Source organism: Platichthys flesus, chromosome 20 (assembly GCF_949316205.1).
Source record: "Platichthys flesus chromosome 20, fPlaFle2.1, whole genome shotgun sequence".
NCBI lineage: Eukaryota > Metazoa > Chordata > Actinopteri > Pleuronectiformes > Pleuronectidae > Platichthys > Platichthys flesus.
The window spans coordinates 15,122,506-15,143,622 of record NC_084964.1 but is presented as its reverse complement, the minus strand read 5'-3'; the positions used below and the strand labels follow the sequence as shown (position 1 = coordinate 15,143,622).

The 21,117-nt window shown below is 43.6% G+C and overlaps 1 protein-coding gene across 2 annotated transcripts; it reads left to right on the top strand.

Annotated features, from left to right (window-relative positions):
• The first annotated feature begins 187 nt into the window (after window positions 1–187).
• Window positions 188–19,759, top strand: adam11 (ADAM metallopeptidase domain 11). Of its 2 annotated transcripts, XM_062378505.1 has the most exons (27): window positions 188–528; window positions 748–869; window positions 3,924–4,000; window positions 4,636–4,702; window positions 9,504–9,586; window positions 9,812–9,869; window positions 11,045–11,108; window positions 11,750–11,889; window positions 12,519–12,593; window positions 12,709–12,780; window positions 13,048–13,214; window positions 13,812–13,896; window positions 13,999–14,089; window positions 14,208–14,259; window positions 14,503–14,602; window positions 14,794–14,865; window positions 15,092–15,184; window positions 15,318–15,398; window positions 15,490–15,540; window positions 15,656–15,719; window positions 16,218–16,323; window positions 16,409–16,528; window positions 16,883–17,051; window positions 17,168–17,282; window positions 17,457–17,547; window positions 18,580–18,597; window positions 19,525–19,759. In XM_062378505.1, exons 1-27 carry the CDS (start codon window positions 471–473, stop codon window positions 19,532–19,534), a joined length of 2,301 nt encoding a protein of 766 aa, XP_062234489.1. In that variant the 5' UTR covers window positions 188–470; the 3' UTR covers window positions 19,535–19,759. The 2 variants fall into 2 exon arrangements, with proteins under 2 accessions (XP_062234489.1, XP_062234488.1); XM_062378504.1 differs by lacking the exon at window positions 19,525–19,759 and having other exon boundaries at window positions 189–528; window positions 18,580–18,991.
• The last annotated feature ends 1,358 nt before the right edge of the window (window positions 19,760–21,117 follow it).

Below are 21,117 nucleotides of genomic sequence, written 5' to 3'. Positions count from 1 at the left end.
CCTCACAAATTCAAGTGCTTGTTATCGTAGATTAAGGTTTAGAATTAGGGGCAATGGTTAGAATTAGGGGTTAGGGTTAGTTTTGATGCTTAAGGTTTGCCTAAGTGGCTGGGGAATGCAGTATGCCAATGAGTGTCCTCACAATTATAGAGAGACGTGTGTGGGTGTGTGTGTGATTGAGAGAGAGAGGGAGAGATAGACAGACAGTGGTGGAGCTCGTTGACACCAACACACACCGCGCAGCTGGATCCGAGCGCAGGAGCTTCATCAACGGGAGCTTCCACTGGCTGTAGGCGGAGAGGGAGGTGAGAGATGCGGGCTCCGCGCTGGACGGACCCCCGCTGTTGTGTTTGTTCTCACCGCGATCGACAGCCCCGCCGCCACCGCCGCTGCAGCTCCGCTCCCGGATCCCCACGGTTCACCTAACGGAGCAGCCCCGGAGGAGAAATCACAGGGACTATGTGAGCACCATGCTCGCCGTGGGATGCCTGCTGTTCGCCGCAGCGTATGCACGGTGCGCCGCGACAGGTAAGAGGCTCCAGGGCTCAGCTCGACCCGGAGGTAGCTGCGCGTTCTCTGTCTTTTCGTGTTATTGCGGCCGCTCGACACAACAACAGGCTCCGTGCGGTTGTTGCATCGGCGTCAACAAGCGTCTATCCATCAGCTCAAAGCGCAGAAATAATAGGTTTTAACATCCGGTCCGATCCACCCTGCAGTGCTCTGATCCTCCCCCGGTGTCCTCTGCAGATCTGCCGCCCGCACAGGAGCTCGTTCAGCCCAAGCGGCTGCTGCAACAGATCCGCTCCCCGGACGAGCTGCTCCACAGCCGCCTGGACACCCGGGTCAGGAACCACACCACCGGGGTACAGGTGAGTGTTGGCCGCACCTGTGACCGGTGTCAACAGTACACGGGCTTCCTTCATGTATAGCGAAGGGGGCTTTAATAAACATCTGGATTCATTCACCCTGTGAAAAATGGCTGAGTTGCTTCATACAAAATGAGATGAGGAGATCTCCCCCCCCCCCCCCCCAAAAAAAAAGTCTCCAACCTCTTAAACTCTTCATCCTCATCAATGAAACATCAATTTGTTCAAAGAAAGCAGGTGCTGAGATGGAGAAATTTTAGAATTGTGTCTTTTAACATCTAAATGATGAAATATTTGAGGAGATATATTCCTCTTTTCTTTTTTCTACAACATTACCAATTTAAATATTCATGTTTTAGCTGCTACCTCTCAAAGATAGTTTATCTTGGCCCTAAACCAGCGGATATAGAAATCTGTACTGGCTTTAATAATTACTGATATGCACAGATATGAAAGCTTTTATCTGCATAAATAATGTTAATGTTTTTTTTTGCTCTAAATAGTTAGAATACTGTTCATGGTTAAATAAAGCTTAAATTGCATTTGCTTATCAAACCTATTGGACATTTTTGTATGTATGTATCATAGGACTTATTTCATTTTTTACTCCCTAATATCAATATCAGCATTGGTCACCAAATATCCATTTTGATCTGGCTGTAACTGCCATAAAGTATACTGAACGTTCCCGTTTGGTTCCTAATATGATTTGACCAACGCCCAATCTATAACCATCAAATAAACCAAGAACAATATGCAAACAGCTATGAGTATACAATGGGAGATGGAAATTGTGTAATAGATATAAATGCATATTAAAGGAAAACAGAGACAATCGGTATCAAACATGTACCATAAGAGAGGTCGTAACCTTTTCTCTGCTTCACCTTTTATGAGGTCACGTGTGTTTCACCCCTTCATCACTGCGTGACAGCTCCTCATCATGCCCAGTTTGCTCAGGCAGGGAAAGAACCCTCAGCCCAGCCCTCACCTCTGCCGTCTGCTCCACCTCTCCACCTTGTTAGATTATATTTCATACCTCTACCTGTCCTCTCTCATTACCGTCACTGTAAAACACTATCTGTCAGTGGATATGACACGGCTCGGACCTTGAGCTGCCCTCAGTGGTCAGCAGGTTGTCTCGTGACCTCTCTGTCTTACCTGAGACCGGAGGAATTTTGCATATGAAGTGCTGTCACGTAATGTGAATTCAGACGTGAGGTTGAAGCGGTTCTCCGCTTAATGTAAAACACATATTTAAAAGAAAACTCACCCACGAATACAAGGATTATCATCTGTGTGGATAAGCCATTGAGAGTAGGGCTTTATATGGATTGTCATGTCAAGTGAACACTGATATTTGGACCAAATCGCTGTTTCACAACCATAGAACGGCAATAAATGACCCAGGTCAGATTTAATGCTGCTTAATATTTTACTTTTAACAATGGATCAAATGATTGGGTGTAATGTGAAACGTATTGCTTACAGCTACAAATCCATCAGTGTCCTTCAGCTCTTAGTTTCCCCCACCAAGGATATTATGAGATCACCATGACACTTGGTGGAAAGGTGCAGTTTGGGTCAGAGAAGAATCTCTTGAGGGAGGATCCAGGAATTATTTTTCACTTTCGTAAGCATCGCAAGATCGGGCATCGGGGAAGTTCTACCCCTAAACTCATTTGACCCGAACCTACATTCATCATTAGTGAAACCCAAACTCCGGGGATATTGTGTCCATGGTTCATGTCGGGAATCAGCATTCAGTGTCTTGAGCTAAGATGCTGCATTGCCTGAATTATAGGCAGATTTTTAATATTTATGATTTCTTGTTAAAAAGAAAAATACGAGACGATAAAAAAAGAGATCTGATGCAGTTTTCTTATCTCTGCTCACATTGTGGTTTTTATTTAACGTCCAGTATGTGGACTTAGTGGAGGTTTAGGGTGATACTAAGAGGTTTGCAGAGAGTGCAGGGTAATGCTAATGAGTACTTCCTTTCTGCTGGCCTTTAAGTAGCCCACTGCTGGGATCCACCGCAGAGCTCTGTCTTGTAATGAGGACGGGGTTCACCTTGGAGCAAGATGAGACTGAGCCCATGAGCCCCAAAGCAGAGTTTTGTCCAAAAAGCCCGAGGGCTGTGTCGCCTTCAGGGAGAGGTCACTGGCGGAGGACGTTCCCTTATCATCCGACTCCTTTGTTGCTTTGTTCTCCATTCACGCTGTCAAATGATTCCATATTGAACATCCATCACTTTTCTTCCCTCCTCGTCTCTCCCCTCGTCACATTCTGTAAAATTTCTTTTTTCTTATTCACCATTCTAGGGAAAGCAGGATATACTTGATAAATTAGGGAGTCATTTGTTTGAGTCACCGACAAGGGCCAACAAATGCAGGAATGTAAGTTAGGGATACGAGGTGTATTTCTCTAAAAGTTAGATGTTAGACGCTCAAAATACTTAATTTATTCTCTGTTTGTCTTCTGCTGGAAGTCATGTCCCCTCAGTTAACTCATCGAGCTCTTGATCAAATCAAATCCCAGAGACATAACTTCTTTATGCTAGTTTAGCTTAACACTCTGTTCCTTAGATTTCCAAGGATGACATCGATTCATCAAGTGAAACGTCCCGTCTGAATTCCCTCTGTGCTCTTATAGACTAAAGTGTTTAAACTTTAGTTTAGTTAGTTTTGGTTTCTAGAAGGATCTTGCTAAACTTACTCAACAAATTTCATACCCCAAGAAAGAACAAATTACTTTAGTTTCAAATCCAATTTTTCACAATATTCAACTTTTCAAGAGAGGGTGCATTACAACATTTTCCTTAATCGCTCAGAGAAAAGTTCATGGAACTTGTTGAAATAAGTCAGGCAATCAAATCTGCTTTATATCCAAATAAAAATCCAGATCTAGTGTATATGAATGTGGTTTCATAAGGGCACTGTTGGACCTTGGCTGAGGCATGCGCTCTAGAATGTAGTAAACATCTCCCCCTATTTCTCTGTCTCACTCTAACCGCCACCTTCTCCCAAGTTTTCCCCTTCTCCATCTCTCCCTCAGCCGGTCCATCTGGCCCAGTGCAGCTTCCTGGTGGAGGCGTTCGGCGCATCCTTCGTCCTTGACCTGGAACTCAACCAGTAAGTGAAACACATCCCTCGCCACAGAGCCAGAAAGCGGCACCTCACTGGTCACAGCCGTCACGGACAGAACTATACCGACACACACACTGTTTGTGTTCTGAGCAAATGCACATTCTTGTTTTGTTTTGCATATTTGTAAGTGGTAGGGAGTTTCCATTTCCCTGTACTTGCCGAAATGTGTTTTCATTGTGGATGCTGTTGTTGAGGTTGTGTGTGTTTTGGTCTTTTTCGCGAACTCTTGTTGCACAACAGATTTCCCCATGTGGGAAAATAAAGAAACCTCACTCCTACTACTCTTCCTCTGATCGTCATCATCTGTCTCTGTCGACTGTGGGCGAAACAACACTGTACACCACCCCCTCCCCCATCCTCTTGCTCCATACATCTTATCCTCTAATGGACTACATTAATGTAACACCTCTCTCTGGCTGGATAAGCACTTAGAAGAAATGAATCTACACACATTTTTAGTTTTACTTTCGAGCCGTTCGTTGATCCAGACAGGGGCTGTATTTACAATGATGATTTTTGTTTTCTGTTAAATATCCCTTTATTAGTCTCCCGGTGCTCTTGTCTAATGGAGGTATGGAAACTTAACGTTACAGTGATTATTTTCCTTCTCTTCTCTGCAGCGATCTCCTGTCTACAGACTATGTGGAGCGTCACTATGACGACGACGGGCAGCCCTCAGAGAATATGGTAGGACTGATATTATAGAGCTTTTTTTACCATTATAGAAATTATGCTTATTTGCTTTCTCGCCAGGGGTTAGTGGATGAAATTGACTGCACTCTCATGCTTTCTCCGTAAATAGGGAACTGAAGCATGGCTGTGTCCAAAAGGTACAAAATATGACCAGCAAATATAAATCTCACAAATTAACACATTGTTTTTTATTAGTTTAATATGGGGAAAAAATATTTATTTCATGGCATAGACTGCCCAAAAGTGAAGCCAAAGCAGAACAGTCTTTGCCATAGAACAGTGCTGGATTAAATTCAGGGTTTATGAGGATTCAATAAATTGGACAGTGTGTTTATTAATGGGCTTATAGAAAGATTGTGTACCTTGAAACTGCACCTTGTGTTCACTTACTAGCTGATTCCAGTTCCATCTGATTCCAGCTAAGCTAACTTTGCTGCTGGATGTTCTTTCAAACTCATATGGACATGGGAGCGGTTTTAATTTCTCATCTAACTCTTGACCGGGTAATAATATAAGTATATTTCCCCTGAATTGTCAAACTATTATTTTATGAAACCAAATGATGACATTATTTTTGCAAGAATTGAATAGAAGCTTAAAGTCGATTTTGTGCCGACACCTACAACGATATAGTCCAGAGTGTATTGGAAATGTAATTGAAAACGAATCCAACACTATCAGCTGCGCGTTTTCATCTTAATGTTTGAGTGGAACTGGGAAAAATGGCAAACTGGGAACCTGAATGGACAGGCTGGTGTGAATGGCTGATTTTTTTTGCCCACACTCTGGTTTCCTTCGCTTTTTGAATTCACAGCTCGTCCTGAATCCTGAGAGATGTGCCTCTGAAAATGATTCAAACCAATTTTTAAACTGCTGACCTTCTCCTCTCTGCAACTAATCCTGACAGATCGACTGTCATCACTATCCGGGAGACTGTCACTTTCCATCTTGGGTCCTCAGCTCTATATTTCAGCTTCTGTCCTTTTCGTCTCTCCGTCTCTTTCTTGCCATTGCTCTCTCTCTCTCCCTCTTTCAATCCCCCCCCCCCCCCATTTTCTCTGCCAAAGACCACCTGACCAATCAGTAGATGGTTGCTGTGGTAACCAGCAGTCAGCAGCAGCGTGGCTCTGCTTTTTCGTGTCGTGAGGGGAATGGAAATCATGTCCATTTCCAGAAACAATAATCCAAATCTTAACACCATATTGTGATATGACCTTCAGGAACATATATTATTACATATAAGAAAAATGTATATATTATACTCTGCATGAGAAGATGAATCTATTACTAATATCGGGGTATAATAATAAAAAACAATAAATAATCTCATCTCATCTCGAACATGGATAGAGATTCTGTAAAATAAAAGGTTATACACAGGAAGACAATTGTACTATTCTCTAAAAGGAACGGTGATACATTTATTTCAGAGCTCGATCGATATTAGCTCCCCCCCATCCTCCACCAACACCATCTCCATCTTGATTTATTTAGTTTTATTGACCTGCCAATAAATTCCCCTTTGTGTGTCGCTCTTTTATTGGTCCCCCGTGTATCCGTGCTATAGCGCTGAGCTGGTGACTGTCATGTTTGGACTGAATCCCGATGACACACGACTGAAAGAGGAACTGAGTAAGGGACGAGGACGGGATCAAATAGATGGGAGCTGTTTCATGTATTAGTCTGCGTCCCGCTGAAGCGCTTGTCTCTTTGATTTCTCGTTTCTCCTCCCCTGCCATCACACATGCCCCCATGACTCTGTGCACAAGACAACTATTGATCACGTATCGTAATCTGCACATAACATACAAGATGTCAACGGGGAAGACATCACTCGTTTGACTTCTTGACACCCTGATCGATACAATACTGAGAGCACGTACCTGCACCAAGGCTGATTGGTTTTATGTCCTTATTGTATATTCATGCACACAGGAAGCCGGCAACATATACGTTCTCTAATCTAGTTGAAAGGAATATGTGTTAAAGTAACTGAGTCAAGACTTAAAATACATTATTTGATTCACAAAATCAGGATCATTACTTGGATCCGCTCCAAATTTCACAAGTTCTTAGCCATCACCTGATGTTTTTCATAAGATCTGGAGAAATTAACAAAATAAAAAATGAAAAACTCTGGATCCAATTAAATGGGTTTCTCTTCTCACTAACGAATAACAATCCTTCTATTACTTATTGAGGATGTAAACTATTCTGGATCGCTGCCATTCTTGGTTCCTGTTACTTTCCTCCCCCCACTCCTCTCCAGCAATGCAGGGTCAAAGGGGTTAAACTCCCCTAATTCCGTTAAAGTTGATCATGTCCAATTTGATCTCGCCTCCATTTGTGTGTGCCAGCAGTTTTGATTCCATTCATCTCGTCATCTAGCTCTGATGTAATTTCCCTGCTCGAGTGGCACTGATGATATTTAATGACGAAGCCCGTTCGGTGAAGCATCTCTTCTGAAAACTCCCTCACAGTCGGTGTGTGTCTGCTGTGTCAGACAATTTGATTTCCTCCATTTAGCCTTGTAATCCTACCATTTATTTATTTATGATCCTGCCCGGGGCTAAGTGCTGTGGCCTGTCTAACTCGACTAGATGACTAATGAAAGTCCCTTTTCTTCCTGAACGAATCAACTGATGCTGAATATAGAAATGCGTCATTAAAAACAATACCTGGAATAAATTAAAGTTGTTTTTAATTGATTTCTAAAGGTCCAGTGTGTAGGATTTAGGTGAAAGGGATCTATTGACAGAAATGTAGTATAAAATAATGCTAGTGATGTTTTCACGGTTGTGGAATTATCTAAATTGTACGGATAGTTCATTTCTTCACCCTTGAATGAGCCCTTTATATTCAAATACTTAATATTAACATGGGGGGGGGGGGGGTCTTCTCTACGCAGGACGCCATGTTTTTTACATTAACCCAATCTGTACAACCTTCTGAATGGTTATGACAATTGAAGGCTTCCACAGGTTCTCTATCATGCTTGGAAGGGGAGAGTGAGGTCAAGGGTATTCAGCTGCAACATGAAAACTAACCACTAGGTTTCCACGTTCTACACACTGAAACTTTAAGATTCTGTGTGATTATATCCCATTTATTGTATTGGAGGGAATTTACCATCTTGGGTGGTTGATAATCTTTTTGCTTCTCATCACCACTTAGCTTGACTGAGGCCGCTCTTCAACAGGAGACAGGAAGACTCTGTGATGTTCAGTGCACCTCAGAGCAGATGCCTGAATTCATTGCAGACAGAATTTCTTTCAAGAGTAGAAAAGGCGTGAGGATAATAACTTTTTCATGTTTGTGGATGACTTGGCTCGATTTGTTTTTTTCCGGCTTTGAGTTGCAGCTCGGAGTAAAGGTTGGCGATGCGTAAACAACAACAGCTCCCTGTTGCCTCTTTTCATTTTGGTCTATTAGTCGTGCCAGACAACAGAAGTCTCAGGTGGCAGACATGACATTATTGGGGTTCATTACCATCACCTGAAACTGACCCTCGCACACACACACACACACAAACTCACAAACATTCAAACATCAAGTATGTGGTGGTACTGTATTCTCTGTCCACTTGGATGAGACGTGCCTGATTATTAAAATACTCCCTCCTGAATGCAACTTTCTCCACCCAGACACTTTGTTCTCCTCTCCACAACTTTCGATCGTTAAACACGTGGCGGTGTAGCGTGTCTGACAGCGGTAGAGTCTCCTCTCTCACTGTCGTAATCGGATCAATCCTGTACTGTGAGAGGCAGCGTGGAAACACTATATCCCAAACATGATCATCTTGCTGGAGCCTCTCAGGGGGAATATGAATAATCAGGTCAAGGTATCTGGAAGCCGGGTGCACGGGTAACACCTCGATGCATTTATCCCAACTGCAACTGATACAGACACACTTTCACAGTCTGTTTTATCCAATGCTAAAGTGGCAATTTATTATTCCACCTTGAAGGTCAGCATTCAAGATGTTTGGAATGTCATAAAACCCGAGTTAATCGATGTCTCTGGAATAGTTTTGGTGACCGCCAGAACTCCTGAGTCATACTGGGGGGCATGACGTTTTAAGTACGTGTGCGTTTACCAGCCAGAGACAGTCTGGTGAAAGATGCTATCAAGTTGCATGCTGGGAAGTGTAGGATCTGAAAGCCAGGATGGATCTCAGCCGTTGCTGCATCGATTTTCCTTCTGCCCTTTTAAACCCTGTCTCTTCCACGTCCTTCAAGTTTGACGAAGTTCAATTATAAATGACTGGAATATTTTTCTAGCACATCTAAAATGAATATAAAGCCCTCTCCATGACAATTAGTTTACACATGAAACTGTATACTGACACAAATATATTGATATAGAGTCGGGATCTAAGTCACATTGTACCAACACTTACCTTCCATTGAAATCGGATCACGTCCCTAAGTTTCCCATTTGACCCATAGCCTTCCTGCACTTTAATTAATCTCTCCATCACTCACACACACACACATGCTGTATGCATGCATCTTTTCTTTGCTGAAACCCAACTCATCCACAGCCTCTGCAGGTGTAGGTTTTCCCCCGCGTCGAACACGTGTCACCGATACCCTTCAGTCCACCCACCAGGTGGCCCTATAGGCCCCGGACTGACATTTTCCACCTGCTCTGTGTTCACGTAGAGGTTAAGAGATCAGCCACATCCAGGGGCTCACAGTCTGTGCTGGTTTCACTCCCTGAAACCTTGATGTGGACGTGTTACTGGACGATAGTGGGTTTGGTGTCTCACTGTCACTTATGATTTGATTGGCAGGGGGGAGAACACTGCTATTACCATGGGCGAGTGCGTGGGCTGCCTGGCTCCTGGGCGGCTGTGTCAACCTGCCACGGTCTGAGGTGAGTCTGAACCCGGTCACTTCACCTGAAACACATCAATCTCCTCAGACTGTCCGTCCTATGTTTGTAAAACAATATGAAACACACTATATGGGACACTACTATGATTAAGAGTCACTACTTGGATTTAAAGCCAATTTTTTAAACCTAAAAACTATTATCCTCCTTCACAACGTCCAGGAATCTCAGCGCACATCGTAACCTTCCTCTGTTTTGTATTTTCAGAGGGATGTTTTCTGACGGAAGCTTCTCTTATGGGATTGAACCTGTCGGCAGTGGAGAGGTGAGTCAGGACGCCGGTGAAGCGGATCGTGCACTTATCTTGTTTCCTCGGCTGCGGCAAGGTCGTGTGAAAAATGTTCCGGAAAAAAATGGCACCAATCTGTCAAAGTGGCTAAAATACATTACATTCAAGTCTCACCTTGTGAATCTCGGCTAATCCAGACAGTGTTACTCTACCTCTGAGTTGCCGTATGGAAAATATTCAGCTGACACATGAATCCACCATCACTGAAACACACCTCCCGTCTCATATCTAAACTGAGTCATCACCTGTCAGACAGAGTGACGACACGTATAAATGAATAATGAGGAGACAAAATGTTAAAGTTGCTTTTTAGATCTTCCAAAAAAAAATATCCAATTTGATTTGAGAGGAGAGAAAAGAAATGGCTGAGCATTTTTTCCCATTAAGACCCACAGCAGGCGAAGTGCAGCTCACTTACATAGACTGGAGAGATGGATCAATAGCAGCTCATCTTCAAACTCACCTCACTCTCTGTCTGTCTCTCCTCGCTGCTCTATCTCAGATGGGTCATTTTCATAAAGTATTTATCCTCAGCTCGAGTGTTCCACAGCGTCCAGTAGTGTTTTTGCCATTATGACGGCCCGGGCGACTGATTAATTATGCACCGCAGCACTTTTCTCTCCCGTTGATCCGCCTGTAGCTCAGAGGACACCGCAGCACTTCTCAGACAGAGAAGCTTTTAAGTTCAGGATGAGAAGAAAATCGTTTCAGGGCCGGTATTATTTTAAAAGCATGTTTTTCCTTTTGTCTGAGGAGATCAAACCTTGTTCAGATGAATATTTTCCTGCACTTTCATCAGGAAGCAGTTTTGTAATTTTTACTTCTATTGGTTAAAGCCGGGTTCACTTTTTCAAAGGGCTAAGTCGGATTTCCATCTCACTTGATCAACAATTTTTTCATTCATTAACGGTAAATAACCACAGTACTAAAAGATGGAAAACACCTCTCCACGTATTTACCACTATCCAGATGTGAAGCCAAATTATCCACGGATATTCAGACCAACCGAAAAAATCTATTTTTCGGTTGGTCTGAGTTGTCCTTAAAAGCAAACAGCTCAGAAAATAAGCTAAAACTTTAAATTCAGTGACAACTTAACTTTTAAACCCATCATCTCTCTCTCTCTTGTGTTTACTCCTGATGCCCTTCAGGAGAATAATGACCACATTGTGCATCGCATGCCGGACATCGACCTCTTCCACCCTCCCTGTCCAGGTAGGGCCTCCGCTTTGATAACAGGAAAGTTTACACACAGTTTCCATTCCTCCTGAGGTGGTGATAAAGAAAAGAAGCATATCTGGTTAAACTTTGTTATGTGATACATATAAACTGTATTAGCAGGCTCATCTGTGGGTGCTGTAGGTAGAGACATTAACCTGAGACTTTGATGAGACCTGGCAGGATGACACACACACACACACCCACACACACACACACATACACACACACACACACTCACTGCAGAGTATGATGTCCTCCTCAGGTTGTCTCACTGCCCTTCTTGACCTTGCTAAACGTCTCATTTGGCAGTATCTCTTGTGTCTCTCCTCTCCGTCTCTGACACTCTCTTGATTCACCTCCTTCCTGTTACCCTCCCTGCCTCCTCACCCCCCCCTCTCTCTCTCTCTCACTCTCTCTCTCCCTCTCTCCATTTAGCCTGTTATGCTCTACCCTTTCTTCCCTTCTTCTCCAGTGGTTATGTGATATTGATTTCTCCTGCAGATTGGTGGACTAAAATACATGTTGCATTTGGTTTGATGACTGGCCACTTTTCTATCTCACTCTAACTTAGTCTGTGTTTCTCCATACATTGGTGTGTGTGTGTGTGTATTTGTGTGTGTGTGTGTGTGTGTCAGGGTGCTCTGTGAACAGCACAGGGCCCGGGGGGCAGCCAGATGGCCACCGTGAAGGAGACAGAGAGCTGAGGGATGAAGACGAGTGGTCTGAGGAAGAGGAGCCTGTCGTCGCAGGAACACTGAGACGCTCTAAAAGACAAGTCAGTTTTCACGCAGCCTCGTCCTCCACACACCTCCGTTGTTCTCATGCGTGCAGATGACCTGCCAGGAATTTGTCGCATGCATTTAGGGAAGAGTGATGAGATATGCAAACACAATTACTATTTGATGGAGACGTTTGTCTGATGCCAAATCTCGACACACTCGCTCACAGCTTCTCTCAGCTCCCATGTTTAAAAGAAGAGAGACAGAGATGTGCTTTTTGAAACCGGAGAAAATTAAGCTTATAATGACACTGGATTCATTTCTGATGGAAAATATGATAAGGAAACTGTAAAATATTTTCTGTTTAATGGATTTGTGACTGTTCAATTAAATGAAATGTTCAATCAAAGTATTTGTATTTTCGCCAAATCACAATATACATAATATACATTATCTCAAGGCACTTTACATGGAAGGTCAAGTCATGGTCTTCAAGTTGTGTCTCCTTCTCAGGGACAAAGACTAGAGTTTCCCTGGCATCAGCACTTGTTTGTATCAGTGTGTGAGTAATGGTGTCACCTGCTGGGTTTGTGTGTGTGTTATATAGTTGTCTGACTGTTTGTCCTGTGTGAAGGTTATTATGACACTGGACTCAGGCTGTGTGGATTTCATTTTCCTCCTCCAGGTGCGGCGAGGCCATCGAACCGTCCAGACTGAGACCAAGTACATCGAGCTGATGGTTGTGAATGACCATGAACTGGTGCGCGTCCTTTCCATCACTGTACTTTTCCAAATGTGGCACAGCAATTATATAAAGTTAGTTGTACTCATTCAAAAATAGATTTTTAAAATAGTCTCTCCTCTGCTTTTGTTAGTTTGTGCAGCTCCGTCGCTCGACCACTCAGACGAAGAATTTTGCCAAAGCGGTGGTGAACATGGCCGATGCGGTGAGTGGCTCTGAAATGCAACAGAATCTACAACATCCACGTCCTCCTACTATCCAGAAATGAAGCCAAGAGTTATTTCTAACCTTCTCAGGTCTGGTCTTGTATTGAAGGAGGTTGTGTTTCAGAATTTCTGTGTTTATCAGCTGTCTCCAGCCGCTGTCTGACGACTGGACACCAGATGACATCAAATAAATCACCCATGTGTTTCTCCCCTCCTCACCTGCTGCATAATTCATGAGCATGATTTCCCTCCTTTGATGTGTCCAGATTTACAAGGAGCAGCTGAACACGCGCATCGTCCTGGTGTCCATGGAGACGTGGTCGTCTGAAAACAGGGTCTCGATCGGCGACGATGCCTTGCTCACCCTGCGTGACTTCATGAAGTACAGGAAGGAGAGCATCAAGGACCGCTGCGACGCCGTGCACCTCTTCTCGTAGGTCCAGTCTGATGATCTCCCTCTTTTCCTTCTTCTCCTCCCTCTCTTCCTCCTCTGATACCTCCTCCTTATCCATCACTTCCTGCTCCTGCTTCTCTTTTCTTCGGCTTCGGCTTCTCTTCCCTCTTCTCCTTTTCCCACTGCGCCCTCTTTCACCTTGTCCTCTTTCTTCTTCTACCTGTTTTTTTCTTATCTTCTCTACCGTCTTCTCCTCCCCATCCAATTCCCTCATCTCTTTTTCCTCTCCCTCTCATCTGTCTTATCCTCCTAATCCCTTTTCCCCTGCATCCATATCCTTCTATATCATTCACTCTCTCTTCTCATCTTTTCTTATCTTTCCTTAACGCAACCTCCCTTCTCTCTTCAACCTCTTCTTATTCTCCTCATCCTACAACTTATTGTCTTCCCCCTCTCACGATCTTTTTCCTTCCTCAACTTGGTCTCCCTTCTCCCTTCCTCCTCTGTCTTCTCTTTATTTCTCCTTCTCCTTCACCTCTTCTTCCATCTTCTCCTTCACATCTGCCTCCTCCCCTTCTTCTTCTCCTCCATCTCCTCTTACCGTCTTTGTAACTTTCCCCCATGTCTTCTCTACAGGGGGAGGACGTTCATGAGCAGCCGCAGTGAGGCGGCGTATGTCGAGGGCATCTGCTCCCTCACCAGGGGGGGAGGCATCAATGAGGTGGGACACGGCCTCTTATGGTGTAAAAAGTCTTTAAGTCTGTCTAGTTTGCTCTTTTTCCTTCCAGTGTATCTTTACTTGTTTTGTTTTTTGTGTTTTCAGTTTGGCAGCGTGGGGCCCATGGCCATCACACTGTGTCAGAGTCTGGGCCAGAACATCGGGATGCTGAGGAACAAGGAGCGACCATCCGCAGGTAGGAGCCATATATTATTATTATCACTGACTATACTAACAGCTCCCTCTAGTGGCGAGAAGTCAGCATCACCTTTTTCTGTGTAAATGTGTGTGTGTGTGTGTGTGTGTGTGTCCAGGAGACTGCAGGTGTCCAGATCCATGGCTGGGCTGCATCATGGAGGATACAGGGTATGAACTCATTGACAATAACTCAATCAGTGACCAAAGAAAGATGGACATTAATCACTTTCATTACTTGTAAAACATGTGACAGTGAAGAATCTAAAGTTGTGTTGATAGGTTGCATTTGAGAATATCTCTGCCATCCAGCTAATGATCTGCAATGTAATGACAAATGTAAGGACTATCAGTAACTGACCTCTGTATAATTTGTTACTGAATATAGTTTTTCTGTTTTTCTTTGTCAATCAGCTACTACCTGCCGAGGAAGTTTTCCCGCTGCAGCATTGACGAGTACCTGCGCTTCCTCCAGCAGGGAGGAGGCAGCTGCCTCTTCAACAAGCCCAGCAAGGTGAGACACCATCAGGTAGTATCACAGAGGGGGGGTTACTCACTTGAACGGTGATAAATTAAAGAAAAACAGGCATTATAACATTTATGTTGAATAGCTAATATGAGAGTTTACTTATTCACCTGTATTATAAAAAATCTAAGCAAAAACCCTTCGACCTTAAAGATAAAAATGTTTGTTTCAATCAACAGCTGTTTGACCCACCAGAGTGCGGCAATGGCTACGTAGAGCTGGGAGAGGAATGTGACTGTGGATCACTGGTGGTGAGTAAACTCCAATTAAATAATGGCTTAATGAAACCTACTACACTTTCACCTACTGTCACAAAAGAAAATGGGAAATGCTTATAAAAGACGTCTAAACTGAGAACTACAAGGGTCTCTATTCCTCTCAAAGCTCCTGCTAATTCATTTCTATGTTGTATTTAAAACCCTTGAAGCAAATCACTCATGATCTATAAATGTGTTCTAAACCCTGCCTGTCCTGTAGGACTGTGCTCGGGTCGGAGCCAACTGCTGTAAGAAGTGTACACTTACCCACAATGCCATGTGCAGCAATGGGCTCTGCTGCCGGGACTGTAAGGTGAACTGCTCTCATACGTCACAAGACATTAAACGATCGACCCGTCCTTTCTCACCTAGTCAGTTCCAAATCTGGTGTAGGTTTTGTTTCTTCATCCATGTTCTCTCTCTTCTTCTGTGATTCTGGGCGACAGTACGAGCTGAGAGGAACGACGTGCCGCGAAGCCGTCAACGACTGCGACATCCCCGAGACCTGCGCAGGAGACTCCAGCCAGGTAGGAGAAGCTTTAGATAATGTTTTGAAAATAGAGAAATCTGAACTCCACCGTGACCCTGAATGGACAGATGAGCTTCCTTCTCTTTCAGTGTTCTCATAATGTCCACAAGCTGGATGGCTACATGTGTGATGCTGGCCAGGTAAAGACATAATAGGTTTATAATATGCATATAGTAAAAATATTCTTCTCATACTGTCTATTATCATAACATCCACTCTCCTCCTCCTCCTCCTCTTCCTCCTCCTCTTCCTCAGGGTCGCTGTTATGGAGGCCGCTGTAAGACCAGAGATGGCCAGTGCAGGAATTTGTGGGGCTACAGTAGGTTTAATATTGACTATTATTCCCCCCCAGGCTGTTGTTTGTTTGTTAAGTTTACACAAAGCTACTGAGCAAATATCCACGGAACTTGGTGGAAGGATGTGATATGTGACAGCATTGAACCCAGTGCATTTTGGGGCAGATCCAGGATTTCTTTTCACTCTCTGTAACATACTGAGATAGTTGAGCTGTTTTTCAACATTTTCATTCATGGAGCTTGTTGAAAAGAAATCTGCTTGTGTGGAATCTGGTGCAGCTTTATTGAGTGTTTGGCCTTGGTGGAGATATGCACTCTACTGAGGGGCTGCATGGCCAGTGCTGAGGATTAAAACAGGAATTCCATGGCTGTTGGAAAAATGACAATATTAAAGAATGTTCAAAGCATTCAAGGTGTTTTTGCAAGAAGCCCTTTTTCATTCAGCGATTGGGGTTATAAATTAATTGAATCCACATTTCTGACAACAGAGTGAGCTCACTGAAAGTTTCCTCTTCTCTCAGACTCGGCCGACAGGTTCTGCTATGAGAAGCTGAACTCTGAGGGAACAGAGAAAGGAAACTGTGGCCCAGACTCCACTGGTCAGGGATGGGTGCAGTGCAACAAGCAGTGAGTGGCCACTATAAACCACATAACACCTCATGTGTGTGCTCTGAATGTTGAGTTATGTTGATGCATCTTCTGCCTCCACCAGAGACGTGCTGTGCGGTCTGCTGCTGTGCACCAATCTGACGGAGAAGCCGAGGTTTGGCGAGCTGCAGGGGAAGCTCACGAGTCTGACCATCCACCATCAGAACCGATACCTGGACTGCAGGTGAGGCAGCTGGGATCTGGGAGCTTAGTGGGTTTGAACAGCAATATGAAGGTTTGAGGAAGAATGTAGAAAGCTGTTTTTTGGTTCCCTACATGTGGATCTTTTATTTTAGTTTCAGTTGTCAGAGGAAGAGTGACAGATATCTACTCATATTTGACCATGTCTTTCTTTACAAATGACATATTAATAATAAATGTGATGAGATAATACTGAGAGATTAATCGATTCCTGAACTGATCCTGATGCTTGTGTTATGATTTAAATATCACCTCACATGGATACAGTACATGCAAGATTAAGTGATGGCAACTACGTACTTAATATAATACATTTACGTGACAATGAAACGTGCAGGGGAGGCCATGCTGTGCTGGATGACGGTCTGGACCTGGGCTACGTGGAGGACGGGACGCCATGCGGGCCGAACATGATGTGTCTGGAGCGCCGCTGCCTCCCCGTCACCAACTTCAACCTGAGCATCTGCCCGGGCTCCTCGTCCTCACGCATCTGCTCCCACCACGGAGTGAGTCCGTCCCCGTTATCGAGATTTGGTTCTGTTTGTTTTTCTGTGGACTCCACAGGTTTGCTTGCAGAGATAAACTCCCCCCCCCCCCTGTGTTTCTCCTCCTCGCGCCACAGACGTGCAGCAACGAGGTGAAGTGCATCTGTGATGTCGACTTCACGGGGAAGGACTGCAGCGTCTTTGACCCACTCCCCAGCCCCACCCCGCCGGACGGCCCGGAAAAATACAAAGGTGAGCACACTGACATACTGTCATCCTAAACTAAATCAAGTTATATAATTATATAATATATAGTACGGGTTAGACTGGAGTTTACTGAATGTGATTAAATGAAACTTTTACAATTTGTCAAGGCCTCAGAGTGCTGGTTGTTTTCCTCACCGGTTGACCCCTTCACTCCCACAGGTCCCAGCGGCACCAATATCATTATAGGTTCGGTTGCTGGTGCAATTCTGGTGGCAGCGATAGTCCTGGGTGGGACTGGCTGGGGATTTAAGTAAGAGCTGTGGCATGCCTCCGTCTCTGTGTGCCTGCTGTGTTGCTCTCTAACACACGTGCCTGCGACTCGCTGATGAATGCTGCTCTCTGCTCTCTGCTTGATGCTTACGACCGGAGACCGCCACAGGTTCATTATCAATGCTGGGGCGGTAGATCATTTATCCTTCTGTGGTAGAGATGCTAGTACTTATAGCCCCTGTTTGTACTTTAGGCTGCTAACCGTGTGACATAACTAACATAGCATGTATGTATGGTATTTATTTGATTTGACGGCAGGTCCTTAAATTTTCAGAATCGGCTCAGTAGTGAGGTCACAAAGGTCTTAGCTGTAAATAATGAGGATTTTTTCGGTTTTTATAGAATCAAATAACTAATCAAAACCAAACTTCACAGAAAAATCAACAAATACACACCGTTGGGATAAGAACTAAAACGACAGACGCCATCTTTTGGAGGCATTTATTTGACGTGTATTTTGCCATTGGGGGTTTGGGCCCTGTCTCATCCACTAACGCGGAGGAGGAGGCCTGTACTGCAGCCGACCTGATTGAGATGTTTGGCTTCATTTTTGGGGATCCGGCATGTCGGCCATCTTTATACACAGACACTGATAGTGATGCAGTGAAATAATCAGATAAACACAGCAGATGTAGACGCTTTATTATCCAGGGTTTCTTTTCTTTTCTCTGTCCTGTACAGTTTTGCCTCGTGCAAGCTTCGCTGAGACACGCCTGTTGCATGCAAGCAAACAAAAAATGCTGTAATGTTGATGCAGCTTGTATGATAACATCAAATGTGCCTGCTGAGTCCCTCACTAGTGTCTGGGTGTAAACAGAGGGTGAGGGAGGGAGGTGGTGCCTCCGTTTACTGCTTCGCTTTTCAAGGCCTCTGGTTCACTGCATGTTTATTTCTCTTACGCTGCATCCGACTCACATAAAAAAAAAGGAACATGGTGGTTGTACTCGTCTTTCTACTTCACTTGTCCTGTCTTTTCTGTCTCCGTCTTGTTTCTGCCTCGTCGCGGATCCAGAAACATCCGAAGAGGAAGGTATGACCCCGCCTTTCAATCCTGATCCCCCAAAAATAGCATCCCCATTCTTCATGTCCACATCAGGCCATCTTTGTTTTATAATAATCCTCTGTTTATTTATCCTCTGATCACACACCTCATTCAGACTCATACACTTTGTTGCTCTCAAATGTATTTTTATTCATCTTCACACATTTTTTATTCATATACATTCACTTCACACAGCATTTATATACAGTAGTGCATTATACAACTTCACCCATCATAAGTTTATTACAGTGCATATTCAAGTTTGCTTCATTGGTATTTTTACTGCATGTCCTGTATTGACTTGCCTGCCATTTATAGAAAATAGCTGCAGTGTTTGTAATGTTCATTTCATAAGTTTCATAATAATAAAAGGTGAACATTCCTTATAAGTTTTACATTTTTCAGTTATTTTATTGCTATTATTGTTTTTCTGATCTAAGCTTGATTGAAGACCTTTTTCTTCATCTTCGCCTTCTTACATCTTCTTCCTCTTTCTTCTTTCTCCTCTTCTTCTCAATTTCCTTCTCCTCAATCTTCCACTTATCCTTCTCTTCCTTCTCCCTTTGTTCCTCCTTGTTCTTCTCCTCCTTCTCCTCCATCTCCTCCTTCCTCACTTTCTCCCTCTTTCTCTTCTTCTTATCATGACTGTTGTTATTTTCTTTGCTATCTGTATTAGAACCTCAATGATTCATTGATGAATCAATTAGTCAATTATTGATGGTTCCAGGTTCAAAAAGCTATAAAATAATATATAAAACAACACACACAACTATATCATTTCAAAGATATATAATTGAAATAACATCAGTAATGATAACAGTCCTTTGTGGCATCAGTCAGTTGATTCTAGATGCTGAGTTTGAATCTGAGTCTTTAGTCTTTATCTTCTCCTCCTCTTCCCTCTTCTCTTTCCAGATCTTCATGAGTGTGAGTCACATCTCTCCGCTGTCCTGTCTTCCTTTACACTGTGTCCAGTCCGCTCCGAGGAGACAAAAACAAAACACAAAAAATATGTCTTCCACCTTCGAGCCATCAGACCTTTTAATCTCCCTCTCTCTGACTCCGCTGAAGCTCTCTCCATCAGTATTTTCTCCCTGGATGCTTTTTGGGGTGTGGGGCTTAGGGACAGAAACCCTGAGGGCTACATTCCCACAGATCTGAATGTTCTTGTCTCGGACACCTCGCCCTTAGTTTACTCCTCTTTTCGCTTTTCTTTTCCCTCCCTCTGGTTACAACTGCTCTTCTGCCGAATTGACTGTTCTACTGCTTTTTGCCCCTTCAGTGATGTTCATGGAGGAAGGCCGAGTCCTTCTCCTGCTTCTGGACTTTTTAAATTAAGCGTTCCGTTGTTACACAGTTGATATATTTAACCTCATGGAAAAAAAACAATCACCTCTCCTCAGAAGTGTGACCCTTACTGCAATAGAAGTGTATAAATATACAGAATAGTGAATGTTGAGCTTTAATCTCTGTAGATGGGGGTTATTTTTGTGTGTTAGGACTTTACATTCCACGGTAATAGCCATAATTTCCCCTCTGATGCTGTGTTTCATTATCACTGCAAATGTCAACGCTTCAACATAATATGCATCAATGTACGAATGTGTAGCTCAAACCTGCGAGGAAGCTTGTTCCGGTCCAATCTCTGTGCCGATGACGCTACCGCAGCCAAGCCAGATTGAGAAGAGGCACATTACACACCGAAAGTTTAACCTCGTGTATGATAGTAATCCATATAACACTGATACGCATACATGTATGCTGAACATGGGTGCTGATGTACATAGTGTATCATAAGGTTAACTCGTGTAGAAAGCAGTGACTCACTGCCGCTGAAGCACAAGAACACTCCTCCTGCCTCTCAGCCGAAACAAACTCCAATCAGCAAGAGAGGATTCACGTCTTTGCAGTTTTTACGATTGAAGGACGTCGGAGCTCATCTGAGTTTTTCTAGCATCTCTCTCGGCTAAATGACAGATTATTTGGACTGCAAAGAAAAATAGCATATTTAGAATACGACTATGAAGCCGAGAGCTCAATACTCTACTCAGTTTAATCCAAATACGCCTTTTTCTAATTGAAAACGTTAAATCCTTATTCAACAAATCATTTAATAAGCCACTTGTCTCCCTCAAGACAAAATATGAAACTTCTGCAGCCTTTATGTGCACCACTGTCTCATTCTATCCTCTCCTATCAGGTCTCATATCAGGTTCAGAGGATTTGACTATTTTATATGTGAGAAGCTTTGTGTCACAAGTAACAATTCAAAAAACAAACAACTGCGGCAAATAGCACAGATGCTAGAAGAGATGATCCAAGTTACACTGCCAGGTTAACCCACAGGAACATGGGAGGAACATGTCTGAGTTGAAGTCTACAGCAGACCTCTTCAGTGAAAGGCTCCGAAATCTAGTATGTTAAAGGAAAGAAGCTCGATAACATTCCTCACTGAAGAAGATACGTGAAGCAGAAGAATTTAAAACAACATCGCACTAAATTGTAATA

Excerpts from the sequence above, each read along its gene's own strand:
- adam11 (XM_062378504.1), top strand. The coding sequence starts at position 471 with ATGCTCGCCGTGGGATGCCTGCTGTTCGCCGCAGCGTATGCACGGTGC. Across the intron at positions 12,594-12,708 it reads TTGTGAATGACCATGAACTG|TTTGTGCAGCTCCGTCGCTC; the intron begins GTGCGCGTCCTT and ends TGCTTTTGTTAG. Across the intron at positions 16,324-16,408 it reads TGGGTGCAGTGCAACAAGCA|AGACGTGCTGTGCGGTCTGC; the intron begins GTGAGTGGCCAC and ends TGCCTCCACCAG.